Genomic DNA, 26,663 nt, shown 5'->3' with positions numbered 1-26,663 from the left:
CCACGGTCTCCAACTTTTCTACTTCATGGGAGGTAATGTGGTGAGTTCTTGGGAGGATTTAGTTTGCTGTCCTCTTCTTGTGTAGTCTTATATGAAGTGTTGTGGAATGTTCTGTGTTCTGGATAAATTTGTTAGGTTTGTTTCAGCCTAGTAGGTTGTGTTTCAACCTATGAAAGTCTATTTCAACTTTGTCATCCTTAGATATGTGTCTCACTTTCCATTGAAAGAGAGAGTCTTATGAATACATGTAAAGCTTAGAATGAGAGCTGTTCAATGGTTATATAGTCAACCCCTGTAAGGTAGTATATAACCTAGAGTAGAATAATGATAACAAAAGTTATATAGTCAACCCCTGTAAGGTAGTATATAACTTAGAGTAGATAATGATATCTTAGATTACCTCAAGGCACTTATGTTGGCCTGCACTTTAAGTCTTAGTGGTCTCACACAGTTTGAGATAAGAGTCAAGTGGAAGGATTGTATTTCATGGGTGAACATGGGGTCCTTTTATACCTTTTGGTAACCCCCTTACTAAGCATGATTAATCAGATGGATTGGTAAGAATGTGGCTTACAAACCAGGTGATGAATCAGCTTATTACTAAGTACATTACAAATACAGTGTAATCTTACAAAGAAATTACAAACCATGACAAACCATGACTGAACATGTTGAGTCATGTTAAATGTTGTTACAAAGCATGACCAATCATGACTAAACATGTTGAGTCAGCTTAAATAATGTTACAAACCAGAATATTTCCCAGTCACATGATGTGATGACAAATAAAATCTGGTGGCTGAAAGAAGCCAAATAAAAATAAACAGTCAGAAATAAATAGAGATACAAAACTTGGTGGCTGAAAGAAGCCATATAAAAATAAACAATGAGAAATAAACAGAAGGTCACATGCTTGAAACAAATACAAGGTAAAATAAGCCTGAAAAGTGAGAAATAAAATACAAGACAATGAATCAAAGGAAAAATAGAGAAGTAACTTAGTGACAGAGGGCTAGACAGTCTCTCATATCTTCCTTATCACTCTCTATATATATCTGACATGGTATGAATCACATACCATACATGACACCGCCCTCCAAAACTCCTTCTCAAACGCCCTCCAAAACTCCTCAACTGCCCTCCAACTGCCCTCCAAAACTACTTCTCAACCGCCCTCTGTATCTCCAGGCATTTTACGCCACCCTACGCTATTGCCATCACACCAAACAGCACTCTCAAGACAATGCTCGTGCGCAGCATTCCACCCTCATCAAACCCCCAAGTGTTTCTAATATGCCCAACACTTCCTCTGAGATGCCTTCTCAAACATCCTCTGCGTCTTCAGGTGTCTCACACAGTGCTCCTCCCTCACCAAACCTCCAAGCGCTTCCAATACACCAAGCACTCCCTCATGCAGCACTCAACTCACACGCAGCACACCTCCTCACAGAACCGCCAAGCACTTCTATCATGCTAGGCACTCCCTCTGAAACTCCTTCTCAAACACCTTCTGCATCTTCAGACGTCTCATACCACCCTGTGCCATCCTCCTCCAGTTGACGAGGACTGTTCCAATTTTATTAATGCATGCAGCAGTAGATTTTTTTACCATACAGCACGTACCTTCACTGTTACACATAGATATCGACTTAGTATTTTTTTTCTTGATATCTTATCTACTTTGCCTATGCTGCTTTCGTTTCACTAAGTGTTGTTTGAATGTCCAACATTGTGCCGATGCATATGCCAAGTCTTACTGCTCAAGTTTTGTCCATCTCTAACCGAGAGTTAGCAACATTTAGTGACATTTAAATTTTTACTCTGAGTACCTCTATTGATATTCTTGGTGGTGTAATTGATAACATCATCCAAATCAGCATAACCTTCTTTGCATGTAGAGTTCATCTCTAATAAATATTGACTAGTAATAGAGGGCATCATCATCATTCATATAAGATTAGACTCAACATGAGATCTACCAGTAATCAGTAGACTAGATGTGACTGCATAGTAACATCAGGAAAAACTGTTTTTCTCTAGAGAGCTTTATAGATAGGGTCCAAAAAGGACCCAAATATAGTAGCTTTAGCAGGCAACCATCCATTTGATTCCTAGCTTTAACAACTTTCATAAATATAATGTTTATTATTAAACTCATTTTTCAGCTGCCATTATATTTAGACAATTAAATTTGTTTGGGGCATCAAATTCCACTTCATTCAACTGGATCTGATTCTTGTATTTGTACATCACCACCTTCAGCCCAGCTGTGAGATTTCACCTCATTATACTGAATGTAGACATATATTTCTAACATCCTCCTTAGATCTAACTGTGTGATTCCTTCATTGTCAGTTTTCACTCATGGACTCACTTCTGAATGAGTTCATTAGAAGTGAATCTAACTGATCTTAGCCAACTGGTTGATAAAATAGGATGTAAATCTGTCAGTGTGAGTTCAAAACCTGCTAATCATAAAATTCATTTTTTATGAAAACACATCTTGATATATGCTCATGGTTGGTTTGCTTGCCAGCTGATCAGAGTTGTGTTTAGCCAAGTGGCTGTTATGACAGAATAAAAATATGTTTCTATTGGAGTGTAATAGGTTTGAAACTGGTGAGGCATCACTTTTTTTTTTATAAGAACATGCCTCGAATGTTTGCTCATAGACAGCATCTCAGATATTGATCCTGATTGATCTTAGTCAAGTTGTCACTATATTCGATTGAGTATGTTACAACATGGATAACAGCATTTATGATGGGTTTTGGAGAAAATTGTTTACAAGGAAATGTCAGGGTGTGATTGCACAGAATAAAAATATCATCATTGGCAGGTTTCAAATCTGCACAGTTCAAGAGAGATGGATTTTGAGTCTGGCAACAACTTGACTAAGACCAATAAAGACAAATGTTTGCAATACTGTCTATGAGCAGATATTCAAGCCACGTTCTAATACAGAAAAATGTATCATTCAACAGGTTTCAAATCTGCAGATTTCACTAGAAACAGATTTCAAGTCTATTGCAGCAATGACATGGCTAACATCAGTTGAGATGAGTTTTTGAGAAGACCATTCATGAGAGAATGTCAAAATGTGTTTTTATAGAAAATAAATGTTATCATTGGCAGGTTTCAAACCTCCACAGTCCAAAAGGAATAGATTTTGACTTCTGATGATCACTTGACAAATTCATCTTTAGCAGGTTTTGAACCCACACAGATAGCATTAGATTCTGTTGCATCAACTGCCTGGCCAAGACAAGTTACATTTTCTTTCAATGAACTCATTCACAAGTGCATCCTCAAGGCATATTTATCTGCATTTTATCAGTTCTTTTAATAGCATGGTCACCATTGACTCTTTTATTCTGATTTTGATGCAAAAACCATCAGACTTCTTTTGGGGCTCTTGACTTCAAGATCTATTTATCTAGCAATTGCTCTGAAAAAATGCTAATGGCAGACCACTACAGTAGGCTGATGATGTTTATGATATCTTAGGACTAACAACTGGGTCATGAGTGACAGCTGATGATGGAAGGATTACATATAGATGGGCTTAAGGGAAATATTAGAAATTAAAAATGTTAGAACTGACAAAATGCAGATAAACATACCTTGAGAATTCACTTCTGAATGAGTTTATTGAAAGTGCATCTAACTGATCTTAGCCAAGCAGTTAATACAACAGAATCTAAATTTGTACAAGTGAGTTCAAAACCTGCTAAAGATGCATCTGCAAGTGATCACCAGAGTCAAAATCTGTTTCTCTTGGAATATGCAAGTTTCAAACCTGCCAATGACAAGATTCATTTTCTATAAAAATGCATCTTGACATATGCTCATGGTTGGTTTTCTTGAAAGCTGTTCAGAGTTGTGTTCAGCCAATTAGTTGTTATGACAGAATCGAAATCTGTTTCTTTGGAATATGTGACAGATTTGAAACCTGTCGAATGTCACATTTTGTCTATTAGAACATGCCTTAATTATTGAATCATTGACAATCTCTCAGATGCTGATCTTTATCAGTCTTAGCTAAGTTCTCACCAGAGTCAAAATCTGTTTCTCTTGGACCATACAAGTTTTAAACCTACCAATAATAGCATTTTCTTTTCACAAAATCACATCTTAACATTTCCTCATGAATAATTTTCTCAAAAACTCATTTTAAAATGGTCTTAGCCACATCATTGCTACAATAGATTTAAAATCTATTCTCACCAAAGTCTGGAGGTTTGAAACCTGTCAGATGACACTTTTTCATATTGTAACATGTTCAATTGAATATCTGCTCATGGACAGTTTCTCAGACTTTGATCTTCATTGGTCATAGTTCAGCAGTTATCAAAGTCAAAAATGCGCAAAATATTGGATCAGCTGGCTCAGCCAAAACATCAGGTCTGCTAGTCAAAGTGTTTCTGCTTTTGGGATTTGAAACCATAGTTTTTTCCTCAAGTGAAGACATCATTAGCTTTCATACTAATAACACAGTCTGAGAATGTGATGAGTGATGTGGGTATTTGGGATATATCTTTGGGGTGACACAGAGATGTGTTTTGGGTATTTTGAGTATTGTCATGTATGTTTTTGGGTTTGACAATTCAAAATGAAACCTAGACCAGTTTAATATATGACTAAAGTCTTGATGCAAACTCAGAGGGATAGGTACAAAAGTCTTGACTTAGTTGAAGAAGAAGAAGAGTAGATTACATATCAAACCTTCAAGTTTGATTCTGATAACCTGGGGAATGAGCAAAAATACATATCTATCAACTTGAAGGCTCAGATTCTTTATTCACTGTGGAAATGAGAAAATAAATGGATCCGCATAGAGTATGAACATAGCCTGTAAATATACACAAAGCATAGTATGCAAATCAAGGCAAAGCACAGCAATTCAGATACAGAAAGGTTCAGTTTTGACATGCAAAACCAAGTACGAAACAATGAGATTTTCAGATGCGGGTTTGTTGCCTGCGTGTTAAGCAGACCTCAGGTTTAATATTGATTTGAATGATTTGCACATGAGATTATGGTTGGGTTTTCAACTGAAAGCGGATTGGATTATGATGTACATACAGACAGGAAGCATGTACCATATGGTGCCGACCTAGGGATCCTCCACATCCTGCAGGCTTTCCTACCTCCTTGCTGCTCTCTCTCCACAATGTGCGCACCCCAAGGTACTACTCAGAGATGCCTGAGTGGTGCCTATGTCATGTCAAACCATCCACAAATGAGCCCAGAGCATGCACAATAAGATATGATAGGTGCTTACCAGCTTCCTTGTACATATATCTTGCAGTCTGTTTTCTTATGGAGACTCTTAGCAGCATGTTTCTAAAATATATGCACTATTCAACAACATGAATGAAGACAAATTAGTAAGAAAAACTCAACAGATCTTCTGCAGCCAGTCCTGACTCATGTGCAGCGCTAGATGGCAGCTCCGAGTTGAGAGGCTCTGAGTCGCATGGATATATCAATAGCCTACATAGCAGTAGACAATTTAATAGTCAGCATTAGTTCAGTTTGACTAATTGGCACTTATCATAGGATATGGTCTTTTGCATTCAAAAGTGGACTTGAATGATCTCACCCGCATGGGCAGCTCAAGCTTGGTAGTGGTAGTAAAGTAAGGAAGACTTGGACAAAATTTCGAAATTTTACCTTGCTGCAAATCTACTGTAAACTGACATCGAAATCTTGGATTTTCAGAGCTGAATAGCCATGGAATAACAGGTATTTGCGAGGTGTAGGTATAGGTCGGGAAAATTGATAAGGTGAAGTCAGAAAATGGTCTGATCACATTTGTGACCTTCCCAGGATCTCTCAAAATTTGCAGCACATCGACTTTGGGTGGGGTTTACTGTTGCTGTCAGGTTTGGGTATGATTATACAACTTATCTATCTCAGAATAGGGTAGGACTATTTTCTTGTTTCTGCAGTGATTGTGCTTATTCAAGTGGTTGCCAGAGTCAAAATATATTGCTCTTGAACTGAGCAGGTTTGTAATTTGTATAACTTATGATTCATCACATTCCACCATTTTGTATTTCATAAAATAAAAATGTTGCTATTGGCAGGTTTCAAACCTGCATGGTCAAAGAGAAACAGATTTTAAATCTGATGACAACTTGACCAAGACCAATGAAGATCGAGGACATCTCAATCCTGGAATATCCAGCCCATCTGACCCATCTGACCCACTTGCATGTATAATGCAAATATCACGGTCACAACATACCACGTGAGTCACAGCGCCACAGTGCATGTTGCGGCTGACACTGTGACCAACTCTCAGGAGCCTTTTTAGAATAGGTTGAGGCCCAAAGGATGAGGTGAAGGACCCATTGTAGTATTCATTCAATTATGAGTATGTGGAATATATAATATTTAATGACATGCAAAACAATTATTAAAAAAATGTGTGAAAATGGTAAAATAATTGAGCTTGCTGTGTGCAACAGCGAGCACGAAGGTTTCAGCAATGCACGCAGTGAGGGCGCGAGCGTGCTTACCTATTTTGGTTATCATTTACACGTCGCTGTTGTATTAGGTACATGGGAACTACACATGATGCTAAGTCAACCATGGGTCAGATGTTCGGATGCCCTGGATATTCTAGGATCAAAATATTCTGTGAAGATCAGTGTCTGAGATGCTGTCTATGAGCAAATATTCAAGACATGTTCTTAGAGAAAAAATGCAACATTGGACAAGTTTCAAACTTGTTTCATTCTAATGGAAACAGACTTTGATTCTGGCATGACAGCTACTTGGCTAAACACAACTTTGATCATCTTGCAAGCAACCTGACCATGAGAAAATATCAAGGTGTGTTTTCATAGAAAAGGAATTTTATCATTCACTGCAGAAATGAGAAAATGCCTAGACTCTATCTGGATGTGGATGAGTCTTGTATCCAGACACAAACTGCACCTTGTGATGTATCTGTACACAAGCCAGACTTAGTAATTTGGAGGTTGCAGCTTTTTGACTTTGGACAAAAATGGACCCACAGTAGTTAGAGGTGACACAGTGTAAATACACCCAAACCAGACCACAGACATACATTCTTACCACCAAACCATACACATCCAAGTAGTGTTCTAAACTAGACACTAACCAGGCTACAGGTATCCTCAAAAGATGTATTCAGACATTAGGATAGCCCAAGGGGTCAAGTCACCACAAAAAATTGCTAAGTCCTTTTCTTTCACATCCAAATCATGCCGCTCATGTTCGAAGACAATACCATATACCTTAAACTACCTCTCAAGGTACCCTGAAATGATATGTGTCATGTTTATTCCAGACATACCTGGGCCCCTCATATGTTGTTTTTTTATTATTGTCAAAAATTAGTGTCTCATGTTGCTAGACAATCGAAATCATACCGTCCAATTGCAACACGAGGTCTCCCGAGACACCCAAGGAAAAAGGCATGTGCACATATTTTTTTGCATCAGATGTTACTGAGATGCTTCTAGCACTTCCCCAACACCCGCGCACATTTATTGGACCAGGAACTGACAACTCTCCTGCAAAACCACCCGTCCCCACAACACTCATCAGTAACATTGTTTTCCATCCTCTGAAAACTCCCATTGCTGATATTCCTGCCCCAGATGATAGTGTTATGGAGCCTGAGTCTGAAGTAGAGCCAGGAACTCCTGGTGTGGCCACAGACAAGGTTTGTTATTTTATACCTTACTACTTTCTGCCTGTTCATTTTTTTTCAGACTGTCATAAACACGAGCACTGGTACCAAACGTCCAGGCAGTCCCCTTGTTTCATACAAATTCCATACTACTCAATACTAAATATTTGTTCTGTATACATGCAAATGATTATATACTAGCTTGAGCACATGAAGATCATGTGATTTGTGATGTGTCAAAAATCATGCGCAGCTTCACCAGCCTCAGCTTGCCTTAGCTTTATCCATTCATCTGTAAACACCTCTGCCCTTAACACAGCTCATCAGCAAAATATTCTCCCAACAAATGTGACAGAAAAGGTGTCACTGCCAGGCTTTCAAGTGCAAAGGAGCCCTCATAGAAGAGCACACAGTACATGCTCATGCACAGTGTGATCTGCAAGAAAAAATGGTCGCATCACAGGCCAAATTCAAGCGGGTTGGAGAATGGTTTGTGCCAAGTGCTGCATACGACACTGGGCCGGTTCTTCATGGGTATTCAGTTCCTTTGCACAAGCCACAGCCCCTCTTGTCTCCCAATGCTCAATTTCAGGACCCACATTGTATTTCAGAATCCCCTGTTGAACAGGAATTGCTAGACTATGGTCTTCTCACTGGAGAAGACTTGGACCTTATGACTGATGGAATTGATCTGCCAAATCTTGGACCGAATTTCCACAGTCTTGAAGCATTGCTTGATTCTGTTGACCATTTTGGCGCATATAATGCTGCTACCAGTTTGGGCTCACATCCACTCACCTCATATGAAGCCCATCACCTCCCACATGACCCAGAACAGCACACATTAAATTGGCAAATTGAAGGTGCTTTTGAAGCAGTTCAAAATGAGGGTGGTAATGAGCATGGTTTTGATGATTTAGACATTGATGTTGATGGAACATTTGATCATCAAAACGAGGACAACAACAACCTTGTAATAACACCTATGAATCTGGATGAGGATGACCCCAATCCATTTATGCCGGAGGATGGTTTCAACTCAACACATGACAGGGACCTCACAGATGTTACACCTCATCTGATCACTATATACACGCTGGTCCCATGGTTACACCTCCAGTTCCACCTTCCACAAGCAGCATGCAATGTTTCACTGGCTATTCTGGGATGTATCCTCATGGCCCTATCTCCAGCGATTGACACTCCTTTCATCATACTGCAATCAAGCCACCATGTTCTTGGTGTTGATAAGAACATTTTTGTCCTTCCAGTGTGCTCTACCTGTCATGATGTTTTCCCTCCTGCTGGATCCACAAAATCGCATGACACTTGTATGCTTTGCAAAGTAGATCTATTCCTTCTGGATATGACAAAGCGGGGGAATCAGTGTGCTACAAAAATGCCTGTTGTAGAGTATCCATATCTTCCCATTTCTGAACAGATCAAGTCACTACTAAGGATCCCAGTGTAAAGAGTTGAGTCCTGGTGGGCTATACAAAAGGTTTTACCATAAGACTCAGTGTACAAGTGAGATGTTCATCCCAAAGAGACTGCCTGTAGGATTATCTCTTAATATAAAAATGCAAGGGATATCTTGTTAAGATCAAAAGAGAGAGAAGGAAAGATACCTTAAGTGCATCCAGAGTCCTGATGAATTGTCCGAAGTGTCTATAAGTTGTCTGAGGTGTCCGGTTGAGGTCCGACATCAAGAAACGAAGGTCCGCTGTAGGACTTGGAGTCCTTGCAGCCTTATAGAGGCTATTTCTGCAGCATCCCTTAGGTTTATGGGCAGCACGTGCAACTGATATCTCAGTGCGCTGAAGGTACAACAATTCAGATGGTGAGTCTGAACAATATGTTGGGTCTTGCAGAACCTAGCTGCTATTCGACCCTAAAGGGTTTCTGGACTAGGCTTAAGGCTCAGAGAAGAGGAAATATAATAGAAAACTGCTGAGCACTCAGACTCATACTGGTAAACTGGTGAAAAGATTGCTTGCTTATGTAAGCTACAAAAGTGCCAACATAAGGTAAGGTAAAAACAGTCTCTACAAGCCCAGCCAGAAATGAATCCCTACAGCGCCTCCTATATATTGTCAGCCGATGGTCGCGGCTCACATGCACATATCAGTTCATGTTGGCTCCCCTTCGGTTCCATCGTGCATCCTTCCTCTGTCCTATCCATGTCCTCCGCTTGTCCATTGGTGCGTATTTTACTTGTTTCATACTAGACTGACCATATCTCCAGTACTATGTTATTTATATTTCTATTACTTGTGTTATGAACCCTTATTACATATTACACTTATCTACTCAGCTCCAAAGAGCACTTAGTGCACTATCATATATATATACTTGTACTTAGGAATTTTTCATATATCTATCTCTCTCCCACAGATGAAATCTAAACTTCCGCTTGCACACAATAATGTCCTGACTCTAAAACTAAAGCAGTCTCCATATTGTTGCATGCTTCTTGAAGAAGGACACAAATATGCTGATTTTGTTTATTTCACATTATCAAATGATACTCCCTTCAACCGCTCTATCCTTATGAAGCGCGACACTTTTGCTCCTACTTTTATCACCGTCGCACACTTTCATGCACCAATGTATCTTAGATTGCTCAGCTTCACTTCGCGTCACATCATCATCAGCCTATTCACACTTGCATCGCACAGCACTAAATCTTACTTTCCATCCATCTCTAACTACCCTCACTAGTTTCAGTGGTTTCCCTCCATTATTTTACATAGAGGAATTGTTCTCAGTAGCAATCCCCTTGAGCTGAATCTATACTCATGTCCAGAGGTCTATTTGAGTTTTACCTTACTTCACCTGTTCTCCCCACTTCACCCCTTCTCATCTAGCTACCATTTCTCACACACACCACGTTTGTGCAAAGCTTCCGGTGGGCTTCCAGTGAAACAACAAGGTTTCCGGTGAGGAATACGGTGGTTTGTTGAAGTATAGAACTTGTGTAGTATAACTATGTGAAGTCCATCGAAATACTTTAGGGATATCAATAAGCAAAATGGCAGTGATCAAGCCAAACAACCGTTCTCAATGAACAAAGATCAATTGCGCAAAATACTAAAATCCATAAGTGACTCTACTAACTATGACTTGTAACCAGGGAAGTGAAGTGAGTTGCAAGTATTAACGAGCCAGATTATATCCTACTGCATGAAAGTCCAGAATCTGTGTAGGCGAAAACTGTAGCGAGATAAGCCATCCGAAATGTAATAAGACTCAAGGTGAGCTGCTATGAAGATATACATGTAATAATGCACAAGGTGCATATCTATATGTATTAGCAAGGTTTTTCAATGTATGTGCCCCTAGACATAATCAATAACAGATAACCAAGTGAAAAACACACCAGTGAAGTCAAACAGACAAGGACAGGACATGGTACGGAGGACCAGAAAAGCTAAATAGGCCTCGGAATTGGATGGATGGCCTTCAGATGACTCGGACAAGTGTGCAGAACTTTCAGAAGGTTGGAAGAATGTTGAGGGATGTAATGTGTGAATTTGGCAGAATATGTGCCCAACACTGATCCTAGTGTTACACCAGGCCTTGAAGCACTGCTGGATAGCTGGCGCTTGAAATATTGCACACCAGGTGAGTATATAGACATCTTTTATGGTGATATATGTCAGACCCAGCTCAAAGACCCCAACAGGACACCTTTATTTTCAAACCTTCCGCACAAGAAGCATAAGCCACATGGTGAACTTCATATAGGTGTCAAACTAGGTGTTGACTGGTAAGTCACTGGCACATAACTGTGAATTACAAATCACTATCGATACATAACTAGGTTTTCATACATCTGGAGCAATATTGCACCATCACACTTGTCATGCCCTACATCATTTTCTATATGCAACCTTCTGCCAGAATATCAGTGAGTTTTATCTCTCTTCACTTATTACACTTCATCAATAAATCCACACATTCCTTGTTTGGCTTTTCTGCCACTTGCTGTTACTTAATTTCCCACAAGAAGCAGATAAGTCGCTGGCAAGGATGGTAGAAACCACTTGCTGCAAGTTGCTGCAAGTTCAACAAGTACATCCCTCCTCTTGTTTTGCACTTTTTCCTACTTGCCTCACACTTATTTTATACTTACTTTGTACTTATGCTCACTTAGTAATTCATAAAAAACTGCATTTCAAGCAAAGCAATTGTATTAATATAGAGGGAGAGTAAGTATGACAGTCTGAAATTATAGTACTAGTAGTAGCCTTAGTAGTACTCCACTTGTCTCTAACTCTTTCTCTCTCTTCCTCTCATCCTTTTCTCATCTTCGGTGTCCTGGTGTCGTCCACAAGTGTTCACACCACATCAGCACTTGCTGGTGTGTGTTGGGCATTTGTGCATGGTGCTGGTGGCATTGGACATGGCATGGTGGTTATTGGCATGTGTTGGGTGTTGGTGTATGTTGGGTGTTTGCGCATGGTGCTGGTGGTGGTGTTGGACACAGTGTAGAGAATCATGCCTCTCATGGCGTTGTATAAACAACAATACTGAGAGGAACAATTGAATGCTCCTGACTGTATCTATAAAATGTTGTAGGTCGTGCATTGCCTAGTCTGTGTTACTTGAGGAGACAAGTGCATTCGACCCTAAAGGGAAGCGAGTGCAGCAAAGATCTAGAGGTACGCGTTGAAGCGAGGCGCGAGAAAGCGCAGGTGCGTGCAAGGTACGAAGGCGCGGGAACGCGCGGGAAGCACGGGAAAGCGCGCGCGCGTGTGCGGAAATGAGAAAGAGTAAGCTTAAGTGAGGATATGATGTAAGACAAGTGAAGAGAGGTGCAAAGTGCAGACAAATAGATTTCTACTATGTTCAGCTAGGTAAATAGTGGGTGGTACTCAAGTCAAAAGTAAAGTTGGGTGAAAAGTAAGTGGAAAACTGTAAAAGTGAGTAGTACTATGTACTGCTGGCGCTTATATAGCGCGCCTAAGCGCGGTCATGCGGAGCCGAAGCGCTACCGAGTAGGTATGTAAAGATATATATAAGTAAGGGTCCATTATAAAAATAGAGGTGGAATGATATGCTAATAAAAGAAATGGAAATATACGCACTAGAGGGCTTGGTGGACAGTGGATGGATGCTTCTGGATGGCTGGCGCTATAGGGCGGGAACGCGCGCGCATATACATCGCGAAGCACGGGAATGGTGCGCGCATGGTGCGCGTTGCACAGGAAAGTTGCACCTCATATAGGGATAGCTGCGGGTAGCGCATGGAGTGACACTACAAGTTTGTGCTATGTACTCCTTGGTGGGAACTGCCATATTGCGCCATGAGAGGCATGATTCTCTACAGCGTGATATGGCAGTTCCCACCAAGGAGTACATAGCATGAATTTGTAGTGTCACTCCGTGCGCTACCCGCAGCTATCCCTATATGAGGCGCAACTTTCCCGCGCAATGCGCGCCATGCGCGCACCATTCCTGCGCTTCGTGATATATCCGCGCGCGCGTTCCCGCACTTGAGCGCCCTATAGCGCCAGCCATCCAGATGCATCCATCCACTGTCCACCATATTCTCTAGTGCGTATATTTCCATTTCTTTTATTAGCATATCATTCCACCTCTATTTTTATAATGGACCCTTACTTATATATATCTTTACATACCTATTCGGTAGCGCTTCGGCTCCACATGACCGCGCTTAGGCGCGCTATATAAGCGCCAGCAGTACATACTACGAGAGGAACTTTTCCTACTTTTCACCCAACTTTACTTTTGACTTGAGTACCACCCACTATTTACCTAGCTGAACATAGTAGAAATCTATTTGTCTGCACTTTGCACCTCTCTTCACTTGTCTTACATCATATCCTCACTTAAGTTTACTCTTTCTCATTTCCACACACGCGCGCGCGCTTTCCCGTGCTTCGTGCTAATACGTGCGTGCGTTCCCGCGCCTTCGTACCTTGCGCGCACCTGCGCTTTCTTGCGCCTCGCTTCAGCGCGTACCTCTAGATCTTTGCTGCACTCGCTTCCCTTTAGGGTCGAATGCACTTGTCTCCTCAAGTAACACAGACTAGGCAACGCACGACCTACAACAATTTATAGATACAGTCAGGAGCATTCAATTGTTCCTCTCAGTATTGTTGTTTATACAACGGCATGGTGGTTGTTGGTATGTGTTGGGCATTGGCATATGTTGGACGTTGGCACATGGTGCTGGTGGTGATGTTGGATGCAGTGTGGTGGTGGTGTTGGGCATTGGCGCATGGTGCTGGTGTTGGGCATTGGTGCATGGTACTGGTGGTGTTGAACATGGCGGTGTGGTGGTGTTGGGCGTTGGCACATGGTACTGGTGATGTTGGGCATTGGTGCATGGTGGTGGTGTTGGGTGTTAGTGCATGGTGGTGGTGTTGGATGCGGCATGGTGGTGGTGTTGGATGCAGCATGGTAGTGGTGTTGGACACGGCATGGTGGTGGTGTTGGGCATTGGCGCATGATGTTGGGCATTGGCACATGGTGTTGGGTGCTGGCACATGGTACTGGTGGTGTTGGACGTGGTGTGGTGGTGGTGTTGGGCATTGGCGCATGGTGCTGGTGGTGTTGTATGTGGTATGGTGGTCACACATCGGGGTGAACGATATTTAAAAGAGGTTTATATGTTGTACAAAATGTGAAGACAATATTTAATATTTAAACTGACATAAAGATGGGTGCACGACTTCAAATTTTGGTGGTGTTTTGTGTGTCATCCAAAATATCAAATATTCACAACCATATTCCCACAGACAATATGTCAACAAATATAATAAATATAATCAGATTTTCCATGTCTGCTTCAATTTAAAGTTTGATTCTTACATAAAACTTTGGAGAAAACTTGAAGTTTTGCCAAAGCTTGACATTTAAATCGAGTTTTAATGTCATGTCATCTGTAAAACTTCAAGTTTTCTCCAAAGTTTTACATGGAAATTGAACTTCAAGTTGAAGCAGACATGAAAAATCTGACTATATTTCTTATGTTTGTTGACATATTGTCTGTGGGAATATGGTTGTGAATATTTGATATTTTGGATTACACACAAAACACCACCAAAATTTGAAGTCATGCACCCATCTTTATGTTAGTTTAAATATTAAATATTGTCTTCACATTTTGTACAACATATAAACCTCTTTTAAATATCGTTCATCCCAATGTGTCATTGGGGTATGCATTCAAACATGAGGGAGTGGTGGGTGGGACTGGAGAAAGCTGAAGGTGTTGTCAGTACAATATGATAAAATAAAACAAAGAACCCACCGCTCACAAAATTCAAACATGAGGGAGTGGTGGGTGGGACTCGAGAAAGCTGAAGGTGTGAGTGAGGAGGTGTGAAGTTAATACAAAGGACTTACTTGGAGCTAGATAAGAAAAGTATTACTACTAGGTGGCAGCATGGTTGGTAGAAAGGTTGCAACATTGAATGACTTGTCAAAATGTAAAATGATAATGTCACGACTCACAATCATTACGGTTGACTATGTGTATCAGGATTGATTTTACCAATGCAGATTTTTTATTGTTGTATTACATTGTTTGTATTGTTAATTTCCCCACACCACCACAACTCCGATGCCATAATAATCAGCGCACTCATCGTCGTTGTCATTGTCATCATCCCCATCAAGCTTGTCATTGCTGTCACAGAGCTTGTCATCACCATCAACGCGCTTGTCATCACCGTCAGTGTCTACTATATCAACACGCATTATTTGGACCGTTCATTCCACACCGCTACAACTCTTTGTTAGACTTCAGTGTCATCATTATCAATGCACTTGTCGTCGTCAAGCTTTCCCTCACTGTCATTGAGCTCATTGTCACCGTCACAAGATCCCGATGAGTTATATATCACTTGAACCACACTGGAATAGCAGGATTTGTTACTCGGGATGAACTTAATGCTAGGGTATAAAATCTGTGTTTTCTTGGGCCTTGTATGTGACCATTATTTTCAATGTTAATCAGACCCCACAAATTATTGTGTTGTGCTACAAGATGGACTCACACTCAGATAATCTCAACTCTCAGGATTTTAAGGTAGGTCTTCATTCATTCGAGTGGTCTGTGCCAGGTTGTAATTTGTAAAGACATCCTATCAAGTGACGAGCTATTGCAGTCACTGTTATATTTGCTTCCTGAGGAAGACAGCGTTTTCGAAGCGAGATTCTTTATAGATATCACACGAAATAATCTGGCACGGCAACTTGAGCCCTCTGGCTATATAAACTGAGTGACGTGACTCACAACAACATTGGTATTGATTTTTGCCCTCAGGGTTTTGGACAAGGCCAGAGGTACCTTCTTCAACGATTAGAGTCTCTAACTCATCAGATACATCTTCACTCAGAGCCTTGTCAGCATCATGAGACTCCATGAAATGGATGGAAGATATAATGTTTAGAGTGCATGCACCTGATACAGCACAAGAACAAGAAGGGGGATTTTATACTAGCTGTCTGGCATCATTAGTGCTGCCATGGTCCAGTCCAGAACCATGGTTCGAACCGGACTTTTGGTCCAGTTCTCCATGGTTCGGTCCATGGTTCTCGTGCCAGCCAGAACTGGACTGGAAAATGGTTCTCGGTTCTAGATCTTCCCAAATGGTCCAGTTCTGGTTCGACCTTCCTGAACCATTTCCAAACCCCAAACCCATTGTCGACTTTGACTTCAACTATGACAACGTCAAAGTGTCGTCTTCTGGATTTGCACTATTGGTTAATTAGGCTACCTTTAGCCTTTTTGAAGGTTAGTACTAATCAATCAACTCTCAAGACTCTCACCGACTGACATACATTTAACTATATCACAGATATCTACTTGTTCCAGTCTATATGCTTCCTGGACCGTCATGATCCTCCACCGGCTGTTAACTCTAATGGATCTCCTTGGATATTGTTGCTCTGGGATGTTTGGGTTTGCTCCATGCATAAAATGAGGTGTCAACAACAAAATTGTGAGTTATTTGCCTGACGATGTCTGAAGACTGCTGTGCTCTTAATGCTGATGGCTCCCTCAAGGATGCTTCCGATATCACCTTCTTCAATGATCCTGATGATGAAGTACCATTGCCCCAGGTCCCACCTTCCACCCAGCCATTATCTTCAACTACATCCACAAAAGATGCCTTTTCTGTTCTGCTCAAGGCTGGACACACTCCAGCAACAGTCACAGCTGGTTCTTGGCGCTCTGGCCGGCCCTCAAAACCATCAGCTCGTATTCGTGATGCTGACAATGCCTGTGGGCTGTCTTCATTTTCGGTGTAGAAACAACAATACTGTGAGGAGCAAATGATGCTCCTGACTGTATCTAAAAATGTTGTAAGGTCGTGCATTGCCTAGTCTGCGTTACTTGAGGAGACAAGTGCGTTCGACCCTAAAGGGGAAGCGAGTGCAGCGAAGATCTAGAGGTATGCGCTGAAGACTGCGACTTTCTAGGTTAGTAAGTAGTAGGTAAAGTGAGAGGTGAAGTTCAAAAGTAAGTGTGAAGTTCCGTAAAAAGGTAAGTTTTAGTCAGATAAAAAGGTGAGGAGTAGTATGTACTGCTGGCGCTTATATAGCACACTGTAGAGACTCATGCCTCTCATGGCATGACATGGCAGTTTCCACCAAGGAGTGCATAGCATGAACTTGTAGCGTCACTCTGTGCGCTACCCACAGCTATCCCTATATGAGGCGCAGTTTTCCCGCGCCACGCGCGCACTCTTCCCGCGCTTCACGATGTATATGCGCGCGCACTTTCCCGCGCTTGAGCGCCCTATAGCGCCAGCCATCCAGATGCATCCATCCACTGTCCACCATGTTCTCTAGTGCGTATATTTCTATTTCTCTCATCTGCATATTGTTCCATCTTTATTTTTATCATGGACTCTCACCCATATATATCTTACATACCTACTCGGTAGTGCTTCGGCTCCGCATGACCGCGCTTAGGCGCGCTATATAAGCGCCAGCAGTACATAGTACTAGAGAGGGGGAACTTAACTTACTTTTTCAACTAAACTTTCCAACTTACCTTACCTTACTTTACTTTCCACCTACTACTTACTACCTAGAAAATTGCAGTTGAAATCTAATTGTCTATACTTCACATCTCTCTTCTCTTGTCTTACATCATATCCTCACTTAAGCTTACTCCTTCTCATTTCCGCACGCGCGCGCGCTTTCCCGCGCCTTCATACCTTGCGCGCACCTGCGCTTTCTGGTGCTTCGCTTCAGCACGTACCTCTAGATCTTCGCTGCACTTGCTTCCCCTTAAGGGTCGAACGTGCTTGCCACCTCAAGCATAGCAGACTAGGCAATGCATGACCTTACAACATTTTTTTAGATACAGTTAGGAGCTTCATTTGTTCCTCTCTGTATTGTTGTTTCTACAGCACCTAAGTGCGCACATATACATCGCGAAGCGCGGGAATGGTGCGCGTTGCGCGGGAAAGCTGCGCCTCATATAGGGATAGCTGCAGGTAGCGCACAGAGTGATGCTACAAGTTCGTGCTATGTACTCCCTAGTGAAAACTGTCATATCAGACCATGAGATGCACGAGTCTCTACATCAGGCACAAGGAAGTGTGCTTTATCAAGCACTACGGACCATCCAGCACCTAAGAAAGTTGCAGTTGCCATGCGAATCCTATCTCCTCTTGACTCTGAAGACAAAGATATACCTTCTATGCCTGATCTAGGAGAGTCATCTGCTGACAAACTGATCCCCCAACCAGAGAACAACGATGAAGCCGATGAAGCTAAGTCTGAGAATGGGGGCACCACTTTGACTGTACGTACCTCATTTTATTGTCTTCCTTAGTCTTGACTAATGCCTGTATCTAGCTTTCAAAAAGCGAACATACGGCGGACACTAGGACTATATTTACCTGCTTACCTGATGGGTGGGTCTGTACCCTGTGCAAGTAAGTTGTCCATATTGTTTTTGATATTTCTTTTGACAACTTTCAAACAAGGGATGCTGGTGAACCAGTACAGAAGCACACATTTCGCGGAGGCACTTCGACACTGTGCACACACATTGTCCATCACAAAAGTCCCATTTTCAAGTCTACAAGGAGCGTTGTGATGCCACAGGCATCACAATGCACTCTCATGCAATTCCACCTGGAGAAGATGTCACCATGACGCAAATGCAAATGACTCTCGATGGCAAGCTTGTTTGCAAACCACCCGTGTTCACCAAGGAAGGGCTACTCGAATATATCATGGAACTCATTGTCACGGAAGATGAGGTATGTCGATTTTTTTTATATTTATATTCATTTGAGATTTATTTACATCATGCCAGGCAATACAATTAATCGATAAGCCAGCATTTCGACATTTATTGCAGTATGCACATCCATCCCTGACTGAAAAAGACATCCCGCATTGCACCAAGTTAACAGATACCATTAAGTCTCGAGCAATGACCGTGGTTGAAAATATCAAGGAGCATCTAGCGGTGAGTCTTGACCTACTTATATTGTGGCGCCAGTCTTAAAACATTTCATTAGCATATTGACAGTGTGGTCTCCATGACATTTGACTCATGGACCTCGATCATTGGCAAACCTTTTTTTTGGTTACTACATCGTGAAGGGCGGGAAGTGTGCGCGCATGGCGCGCGTTGCACGGGAAAGCTGCGCCTCATATAGAGATAGCTGCAGGTAGCGCACAGAGTGACACTACAAGTTCGTGCTATGTACTCCCTAGTGAAAACTGTCATATCAGACCATGAGACGCACGAGTCTCTACAGCGCATTGCATGGGAAAGCTGTGCCTCATATAGGGATAGCTGTGGGTAGCACACGGAGTGACGCTACAAGTTCGTGCTATGTACTCCTTGGTGGAAACTGCCATATCATGCCATGAGAGGCATGAGTCTCTACATCTCCCAGGGACTTTAAATTCTGAGTGTCCCCACTCAGCGCGTGTGTGGTGAGGATCTTGCGTGATAGTATGCAAGTGCGATGCATGTATGATGCTTGGGTTGTTGGGTGATGAATGCCCGAGTGCAGGAATTATTGTGTGATGTGCAAAGCGTGGGAAGGTGTAGGTGCGCGTGAGATGTGAAGGCGTGGGAATGCACGCACATGCACAAGGCGCAACAATGCACATAGCATGGTGAATTGCGAGGGTGACTCTGGTGTGAATAGTGTGCCATGGGTGTGGGGCGATGATGCAAGGGTGATATGGATGTGGTGTGCGAAGCGTGAGCAAGACGTGCATGTACAGCGTGAAGCGCGGGAAAGCGCGCGCGCACAAGGCGCGAGAAAGCGCATGAGTGTCGTGTGTGTTGTATTGTGCGTATGATACGAAGTGGCGTGGTCCAAGAGCGATCCAATCCATTTCCAGACCAAGTCCTGCTAGGCACACTAAATATTAGGTGCTAAAGGTTTGAACAGCATGAGTAAAACTATATGTGAAAATGCGAAGGAAAAAATGGTAAACTTTGCGGATGTCCTATCCGACTTGTCTTCTTCATGTGGCTGTCAACATCTACACCTTCCTATGAGCAAGGCGCGGGAAGCGCGCATGTGCATGCATGAGGCGCATGGGCGTGGGAATATTGCATGCATGGTGCGCATTCTAAGGTAAAAAGAAGCATGGTGCCGCGTCATGCATGTGAAGAGAAAATAATACTATTGAGCTAGGCGAGCACAATCTAAGGTTGTTTTCTTGTATGTTCTTCTATGCAATCCCTATATGCATATATATCAGTGAGTTATTAGTCCTTAGGACGGTGTTATAGTGAGAGAAAATGAAAATGGAAGAGCGCTGGATGAAACCCAGGGTAAAATGAATGGTATCCTATGAAACAGCGTTGTTATATGTTCCTCCTTTGATGTGCCACTGAAGCACTCGATCCTCCTCCTTGAGCGCGTGCGAGTGCGCATAATAGCGCACTTTGCGTCTCTTGCAAGCTAACACGTTACCCAAGGTAGGGTTGGAATGTGCAAGGCTGGCGTGCTTGGGGGGGCTTGTGACTGGCAGAATGAATTCCTGCACAACGCGCTGCAGGTTGAAGGCGCACCAATGGGAGGCGCTGAAAGGGGTGTAGGGGCGCCTTACAAGCTGATAGGGTGCGCGCGATGTGCGCGCCTTGAAGCAATTTCATGCGAATTTGATTATATTGGCCGAACATGCGAGGAACGGCCGTTTCTCTGGAAATGTGTTAGTGAGAGATGTATATAATGTGAAATTAGGCGCAAATGATGCGCAAATGGGCTGGAAAGGTGGTATATCAAGGCGCAGTAGGCGCATAGGCGAAGGAAAAGAGTGCCCATCGGGGCGTGCAGGAACGAAATCGACATGGTAAGCAAAAGCACAAAGAATGTGAATAAAGGTGGGAAGTGCGAAGTTAAAGATGATGATAGGGGAGTTAGGTGCATATGTATGTATCAGGCACGCGCCTAAGTCGCGCCTGTATGACTGATTGTAGTATACCTTGTGTTGAATGACAGAAATGAAATTTAAAAGGGGAGAAGTGATAGAAATGCGATAATGTGAAAACTCTGCTAATTTTATGAATGCGCGAGGCGCGGGAATGCGTGTGCATATTGCATGATGCGTGCGATCATGGCGCATGAACAAGGGGTAGTGCAAAGATGAAATTGAAGTGTTTGGAATTGTTGTATAGCTCCTTAAGAGCTTCAAACATGAAAAAGACAAACAGCGCGAAATGAGACGAGAGTAAATATACAATGCCTCTAGGCGCGCGCATTGCGCGTCCTCAGGCGCAATATTGTGTGCCTGAGTCATGCCAGGGTCGCCTGAGACATGGTCTGCTTGGTGGTTAGGCGGCGTGATGCACGGATGCTTTACCGGCATGCAATAGTCACTGGAAGCAAAAAGCGCGATGCGCGCGTGAGCATTAGTGGCAGGTGGAGTTACCAGAGGCAAACTCTGGTTGATGCAAGGTGCGACTTGAGCCTTTGATGCGGTAGGAGGCTCCTCTATAGGCGCGCTAAGGCGCAATAGATATTTAGGATCATCCCTGACCTCTGATGATGTGAATGGCGAATGCGGTGATGGTGATGGTGCAATTGGCATGACTTCTTGCTTGAGTGATGCGATAGGCGAGCGCGTTTCGAGCGATGGTGTAATAACGTCCATAATGGGCGCGTTATTGTGCAATAGATGTTTAGAGTCATCCCTGACTGCTGGCAATTCGATAGTGGTAGGCGCACACATTTCGAGCAATGGCGCATTAGTGTGCAATAGATGTTTAGAGTCATCCCTGACTTCTGGCAATGCGATAACGATAGGCGCGCGTGTCTCGAGTGATGGCGTGCGAGTGTGCAATATATTTTTAAAGTCATCCCTGACTTCTGGCGATGCGATTGATGGTGATGATGATGCGGATTGTGAAGGAGATGGTGCTGATGAGGATGATGGTGAAGAGGCGCCTGCAGTGCGCTTCTGGTTGCGCTTCACGAGCGCACGCTCGAGTTCGTGATCTGAAGCGGTGCATTCTGTTATGGCTTTGCATGCTGGTGCAGTTGATGGTTGAGGTGCGCGTAAATCGCGCAAAGGCGCGGGAAAGGTGTGCGTGCGAGGCGCTGTAGAAACAACAATACTGAGAGGAACAATTGAATGCTCCTGACTGTATCTATAAAATGTTGTAGGTCATGCGTTGCCTAGTCTGTGTTACTTGAGGAGACAAGCGCGTTCGACCCTAAAGGGAAGCGAGTGCAGCAAAGATCTAGAGGTACGCGCTGAAGCGAGGCGCGAGAAAGCGCAGGTGCGCGCAAGGTACGAAGGCGCGGGAACGCGCGCGCGTATTAGCGCGAAGCACGGGAAAGCGCGCGCGTGTGTGCGGAAATGAGAAAGGGTAAGCTTAAGTGAGGATATGATGTAAGACAAGTGAAGAGAGGTGCAAAGTGCAGACAAATAGATTTCTACTATGTTCAGCTAGGTAAATAGTGGGTGGTACTCAAGTCAAAAGTAAAGTTGGGTGAAAAGTAAGTGGAAAACTGTAAAAGTGAGTAGTACTATGTACTGCTGGCGCTTATATAGCGCGCCTAAGCGCTGTAATGCGGAGCCGAAGCGCTACCGAGTAGGTATGTAAGGATATATATGGGTGAGAGTCCATGATAAAAATAAAGGTGGAACACTATGCTAATAAAGGAAATGGAAATATATGCACTAGGGAGCTTGGTGGACAGTGGATGGATGCATCTGGATGGCTGGCGCTATAGGGTGCGCGTATACATCGCGAAGCGCGGGAATGGTGCGCGCATGGCGCGCATTGCGCGGGAAAGCTGCGCCTCATATAGGAATTGCTGTGGACAGTACACAGAGTGGTGCTGCGAGTTGGTGCTGTATACTCCCTTAGTGGAAACTGCCATATCACGCCATGAGAGGCATGAGTCTCTACAGTGCGAGAATTGGAACTGGTGGCTTTCTGTCAAGTACAACATCTGAGGGTGCGGATAGAAGAGTCCAGCTGTTGCATTAGCACTAATGGTCATATCCTGGGTTGCACGGCTCGTGTAGTAGCGATCTTGGCACTTAGCCACTGGTGCACTAACTGGCATGCTTGGCACTACCATGGGTGTGCTAACTGGTGCACTTACTGGTGCGCTTGGCGCGGGAAAAGCGCGCCCAGATAGTAGGAACTGCGCAGCTGCAAAGACGTCCATGAATGGGTATGGGTCGTATGGATGGTGGTCAGGGAACTTGATCATAAGGCGCAAGCGGATTTGTGCCTGAGCATCGCTAGGGATTCCTTCCATGAATAAGCGGTTGCGTTCAGCCTTTCCAATGCGATCTTCATCCATAAGTGGCTGCATAATCTTCTTGAATGCGCGCAGGTAACTGCTTAGTTCTGTGCAAGAGGGCATTGGTTTGTTAGCGTATTCATGCGCGATGGCGCGCAAGTCTGCGAGTGCATAGCGTCTTTTACCATCCCATCCAGGATACATTACCTTCACCTCATCTAAGAAGACATTGTAATTGCTTACTTGCACTTCAGGCATGCCTCCCCATAGTTCTTGATCATCATGTTCAAGGTAGCGAATAATACCTTTAATGTGGTCGAGTCCTTGGAGTCCTGTTTCATCAGTGAGCTGCTCATATGTGTCAATAAATTCAGTGAGGTTGTCTGTAGTACCATCAAACTTGGGCACATTTGCTGTGCCGCGGATGGGCATTCTATAAGGCATTTAGAGCGTGAAAAAGGTGCGCGTGCAAGGCGCACAGGCGTGGGAAAGCGCGTACGCAAGGCGCGAAAATGCATAACTAAAAATTGGTTAGTATGTACTGCTGGCGCTTATATAGCGCGCCTAAGCGCTGTAATGCAGAGCTGAAGCGCTACTGAGTAGGTATGTAGAGATATATATAAGTAAGGGTTCATGATAAAAATAAAGTGGAACAATATACAAATGAGAGAAACAGAAATATACGCACTAGAGAACTTGGAGGACAGTGGATGGATGCATCTGGATGGCTGTCACTATAGGGTGCTCAAGCGCGGGAACGCGCGTGCGCACGCATATACATCGCGAAGCGCGGGAAGGGTGCGCGCATTGCATGGGAAAGCTGCGCCTCATATAGGGATGGCTGCGGGTAGCGCACAGAGTGATGCTACAAGTTCGTGCCATGTACTCCCTAGTGAGAACTGTCATATCAGACCATGCGACGCATGAGTCTCTACACCGAAGCTATTGTCGAGGATGGTTTTGGTGTTGGCAATGCTGTTGGAAAAGCATTGGCTCTCATTGAACAGGTAAAGTTTTTTTTTGTCTTCAAGTTCTCATTGACACAACCAATAATTAGATCTGCAAATCACTGCAAGCTCAAGCATTTTTCAAGAAATCATGTGAGGAAGAAGGTGTTGCTGTTCACAAGATTTTGACATGGGTGAGAACACACTGGGCATCCTTATTCAAGTGCCTCGAGCGCTTCTTGTCTCTTCGCCTGGTAAGTGAGACGTACAATCACCTGTTTAGTATCCAACATCTTTCAGGCTGTCAACTGCTTCACTCTTCTGGCCAATGAGAACCACAAAGTCCCCAAGCTGCGCAACAAGTCGTATAGTGACTTCAAGCTTGATAGAGCCGACTGGAGAAAGATACGGCTAGTGTATGATGTCCTCAAGGTAGTTATTTGTATATTCATTTTCATTTTATTTACTGATTGTTATAGGAACCTGCTGTAGAAGAGGAATGGGAAGTGGGGTAATATGAGTGGTATGAGATAACTCAAGTAGTCCTCGATGAGCAAGATATATGTCGGCCCAAGGGGATTGCTACTGAGAAGGTTCCTCTAAGTGTATAAAATGGAGGGAAACACTGGACCGGGCACTTGGTCAAGCTTAGTAAGGCGCGCTGTAGAAACAACAATACTGAGAGGAACAAATGATGCTCCTGACTGTATCTGTAAATAGTTGTAAGGTCGCGCATTGCCTAGTCTGCGTTACTTGAGGAGACAAGTGCGTTCGACCCTAAAGGGGAAGCAAGTGCAGCAAGGATCTAGTGATATGCGCTGAAGCGAAGCGCAAGAAAGCGTGCAGGTGCGCGCGAGGCACGGGAACATGCGCGCGTATTGGCGCGAAGCGTGGGAAAGTGCGCACGCATATGCAGAAATGATAGAGAGACTAGACTTAAGTGATAATATGATGCAAGAGATTGCAGAGTGCGAGATGTAAAGGAATAGAGTTCTACTATGTTCTGCTAAGTAGTAAGTAAGTAGTAACAGGTAATTGGCAGGTAAAGTAAGTGGTAGGAAAAGTAAGTTTTAGGAAAAAGTGGAAAGTGAGTAGTACTATGTACTGCTGGCGCTTATATAGCACACCTAAGCGCTGTAATGCAGAGCCGAAGCGCTACCGAGTAGGTATGTAAGATATATATGGGTGAGAGTCCATGATAAAAATAAAGATGGAACAATATGCAGATGAGAGAAATAGAAATATATGCACTAGAGAACATGGTGGACAGTGGATGGATGCATCTGGATGGCTGGCGCTATAGGGCGCTCAAGCGCGGGAAAGCGCACGCATATACATCGTGAAGCGTGGGAAGAGTGCGCGCATTGCGTGGGAAAGCTGCGCCTCATATAGGGATAGCTGTGGGTAGCACACAGGAGCCCCTTCAGTGACAAATTCCGTATTATACGAGCCACCCGACCTCCATAATATCCCGTATGAGACGGGCCAGCTGATCATGGGCCCATGTTGTGTATATTCTCGATGATGACGGATGGGCCGGGACACATATTATTTCTGATGGAGATGGGTGGGCCCATGTATGCCAATGATATATATATCCTTAATGTTGACGGATGGGCCGGGGGAATATGATCATTCATGGAGATGGGTGGGCCCATCTGGGTAATATGTAGAGTAGCATATTATAGACAGCTGGGCTGAAGAGAGATGTAAGGCAAATATTGTTATATAGACGGGCGGGCCGACGTGGGTGTATTACATATATGGGTGGGCCGAGGTAGGGAAATATTACATAGACGGGTGGGCTGACGTAGGGTGTATTACATATACAGGTGGGCCGACGTGGAATGTATTACATATACGGGTGGGCCAACGAAAGGGATATCAAATAGACCGGTGGGCCGAGGGTGCTATAAAATATTTATTACATAGACAGGTGGGCCGAGGTGGGGTATAATTATATAGACGGGTGGGCCGATGCAGGATGTATTATATAGACGGGTGGGCCAACATAGGATGTATTACATAGATGGGTTGGCTGACGTGGGGGATAATACATAGATGGGCGGGCCGTCGGGGGTGTATTACATATATGGGTGAGCCTAGATATGTTCCATCAAGACATACAGCTGATGTAGCCACCAGCGAATCAAACACATAGGATACATGTACACTATGAGTGCATATACCTACCATCAACCACCAAATCTAAACCCCTAAGCACAAAAACATGAATCGATCATGTGTGGCATTGACCAATAATCCAGGACTGAAGTGGAAAAACCCCACACCTGAACCCTGGTGTGCAACAAATCC

At 43.4% G+C, this 26,663-nt stretch overlaps 3 protein-coding genes across 3 annotated transcripts; all 3 read left to right on the top strand.

Moving 5' to 3' along the window:
* Positions 1 to 8,228: 8,228 nt before the first annotated feature.
* Positions 8,229 to 8,771, top strand: F5891DRAFT_924134 (uncharacterized protein; the record flags this gene model as incomplete). The annotated part of the gene is made up of 1 exon (XM_041373841.1): positions 8,229 to 8,771. A coding segment is annotated over one exon (543 nt), but the record flags the coding sequence as incomplete, so codon positions are not given.
* Positions 8,772 to 16,066: 7,295 nt separating this feature from the next.
* F5891DRAFT_981040 (uncharacterized protein) lies at positions 16,067 to 16,417 on the top strand (the record flags this gene model as incomplete). The annotated part of the gene is made up of 1 exon (XM_041377071.1): positions 16,067 to 16,417. One exon carries the CDS (start codon positions 16,067 to 16,069, stop codon positions 16,415 to 16,417), a length of 351 nt encoding a protein of 116 aa, XP_041225089.1.
* A 7,897-nt stretch (positions 16,418 to 24,314) lies between these two features.
* F5891DRAFT_1189649 (uncharacterized protein) lies at positions 24,315 to 24,862 on the top strand (the record flags this gene model as incomplete). Its single annotated transcript, XM_041367196.1, has 4 exons — positions 24,315 to 24,407; positions 24,458 to 24,601; positions 24,648 to 24,779; positions 24,827 to 24,862. The coding sequence occupies 4 exons, from the start codon at positions 24,315 to 24,317 to the stop codon at positions 24,860 to 24,862; spliced, it is 405 nt and encodes a 134-aa protein (XP_041225088.1).
* Between the last annotated feature and the right edge of the window lie 1,801 nt (positions 24,863 to 26,663).

The sequence above is a fragment of the Suillus fuscotomentosus genome (genome assembly GCF_016647785.1).
Source record: "Suillus fuscotomentosus strain FC203 chromosome Unknown F5891scaffold_32, whole genome shotgun sequence".
Classification (NCBI taxonomy): domain Eukaryota; kingdom Fungi; phylum Basidiomycota; class Agaricomycetes; order Boletales; family Suillaceae; genus Suillus; species Suillus fuscotomentosus.
This window is presented reverse-complemented; position numbering and strand designations above follow the sequence as displayed.